We start from the raw sequence: 2713 nt of genomic DNA on the forward strand, positions 1-2713 counted from the left end.
TACCTGCTGACACACATAATCCCATTGAGCGTTGAGTTCTCTGAGTTCTGCTTCAAGCCTGGATGCAAACTCTGGCTCCGCCTCATGCTTTATTTTCTGCCCACCTTCATTGACACTGTTCAGACTGGGCTGAATTGTTTGAATATCATTGACTAAAAGCTAAGGAAATCATTAAATTTAGGTTGGCTGAAAAAATTATCACCATGTATTAGAAACGCGACACAGAAAAGAAACGTACAATTTTAGGAATCATGACATCGCATATGGATTTTGTCCTTAAAATCTGAAACACATATAACTACAGCTATAGATACAGATGTATTGGGTCATTGGGAAAGCCATGACACACTTTTGCATAAACAAAGAAAACTACATCGTGACTTTCCTGACGACCTGATAGACATCCACATCAGTCTTGCAAAAATTAACATGTTCAGTGGTTATTATGGTATAATAAAAGTAGAGAATAACCTGCATTGTACTTCTATCAGAAACAAAAAGAAATAACTTTAATATTTCTTGTTTAAAAATGTGTGAAAATGATGGGCTTTATACATTACTTTTTCTGAAAGGATTTTGGTTTTCAAATACAGGATATTGCAGCAATTATTTATAGCATGATGGGTGTGAAGGTTATTTGGAAGGTAGATTTGCTTTTTTTAGTGTGTATTTGAAAAGAAAGTTCTTTAAAGAGCTAGGTTATTTTCTTCCTAATACATGACAATGGTACAATGAATACCATTTCAAAAATCCATATTGTGTTATATTATAGTGTAGTGCATTCATTATGTAGGGAGGGAACAATACAATATGAATATCTATGATAAGATATAACAAACTGCTCAAATGGTTCTTTCCTTTTAAATTACACTGCATTTTATATTAAAAATAATCCTCTAAAGTGAGTTTTGAGTAAAAGGCAGTATTTTCTTTTTTTTTTTTTTTTTAAGTTTTGCTATAGGGTACATGTGCTCACCCGAAATAAAGAGAGGGAGGGAAACTGGGAAGCTACTCCACAGGGAGGAAGACCACAAAACAATCCTTTATCCTCCAGTCTCCTCAGGATTTGGCGGACACAGGCACATGCACCTGGCATGATGGTCAAGCTGCCAGGTCTGAGACTTGAACTGCGCAGTCGGCCATGTGGAACCCAGTGCCTTAACCTCCATGTCATCTGCTTGCCCTGTTCTTTCTGTTTTGTTTTGTTTTAACCCAGGCTTGCTCAGCATTGGCACTGACATTGTGAACTGTGTAGTTCTTTGTTGTGGGGGACTGTGACACTGTAGTATGGTTAGTAGCATCTTAGCCTTTACCCAATAGAAACAAGTAGAATACATCCTCCCCAAGCTGTGACAATCAAAAATGGCTGTAGACATTGCAAAATGTCCCTTGGGGAGGCCTAATCATCCCAGTTGTAAACCAGTGACCTAATCAAATAAAATTACTTATACGAAATTCTTCATATAAAAGGCATCATATAAAAATCTTACTCTGCACTGTTTCAGCTGTTTTTTTAGAATTTCTGAATCCCCAAGGGCAGGCCATTCCTCCTTCAGGAAAACATCAACTTCAGCCATCCATTTCCTCAGGGTTTTTATATGATTCTGAAAAAAAAAAAAAGTCATTATTGGGGTGCTGATTGCTTCTAACACACTTCATCACAGTGATATGTCTAAATACAAGCCCAGAAACAATTCCCATGTTTGAAGGATGTCTCTAAGTAGCTCTTCAGGAAAAGAGTATTTTTACTAAGACTGTATTTTTATGGTCTACTGTATGAGCACTGGTGTATGAAGTCTGCTATTGTTAAAAATAAAAAATTACTGCCAAATGTGGTTTTATGATGTTACTCTCGAGAACATTAAATCATATCCCCCTCTAGAGAAATTTTAAGTTACAAAACAACTCATGATAATACTAACAATGTGCCCTTACAGTACATAAAACAAACTATGAACAATAAACTCAATGTAATGGTGTCTTTATAGCTTCCCTAAACCTGAGCTTCCACAAATTGTTTCTACAGTTGACAGTTTAAATAGTCCCTCCAGTTGGAAACTTTCAAAGCAAGATTTTGTCATTTTTAAAAAGAAAGATTTTGTTTTTAATTTCTTGCTTTCTTGATCCATTTCAAGTAGTGAGCAGGTAAAAAATGTCATCTTTTATCATTTATAAATAGCCATGTATGTACCATTATTTCAAGATCTTGGGTACATGTGCTGGCATGTTTCAGGTTGACTTGAGATCCAAACCCATGGTTGATCAAGTGACTTCCAGCATTGTAGATTATTGCTACCAGCAGTGCCGCAGAGGATGGGCCAGCTCCTCTTTTGGGTACCTGTTTCAGTCTTAAAACACTCTAATCATTTCTACTCATTGGTGCCAGTAATCAGAAAACACTCTCATGGGACCAGCAGTTAGCTTAATGGCTATGTGGCTGAACTCCCATGTAGCTGACCATGGTTTGAGTCCCAGACCCGGTGGCTTAAACTCACGCTGGGCGCGTGTGTGTGCGTGCCCAAAATCCTGAGAGGAGAATGGAGAAGGGAATGCGGTATGGCCATCCCCCCTGGGGGGTGATTTCTCGCTTTTGGTCTCTCTGTCTCTCTCTGTTTTTCCAGCGAGCGCACATACCCTATAGCAAAAACCTCTAAAAAAGAAAAGAAAAGAAAAGAAAAGAAAAGAAAAGAAAAGAAAAGAAAAGAAAAGAAAA

At 37.5% G+C, this 2713-nt stretch overlaps 1 protein-coding gene across 1 annotated transcript in view; it reads right to left on the reverse strand.

The window, feature by feature from the left end:
* LOC114009667 (dystrophin-like) overlaps positions 1-2713 on the reverse strand; it is a 142170-nt gene that overhangs the window by 70008 nt on the left and 69449 nt on the right. The window contains exons 9-10 of the mRNA XM_027775717.1: positions 1491-1604; positions 4-159 (exon numbers count right to left, since the gene is read on the reverse strand). Coding sequence (XP_027631518.1) covers positions 4-159; positions 1491-1604 — 270 coding nt within the window. The remainder of the gene's footprint in view (positions 1-3; positions 160-1490; positions 1605-2713) is intronic.

Source organism: Tupaia chinensis, unplaced genomic scaffold (genome assembly GCF_000334495.1).
Source record: "Tupaia chinensis unplaced genomic scaffold, TupChi_1.0 Scaffold000600_1, whole genome shotgun sequence".
NCBI lineage: Eukaryota > Metazoa > Chordata > Mammalia > Scandentia > Tupaiidae > Tupaia > Tupaia belangeri.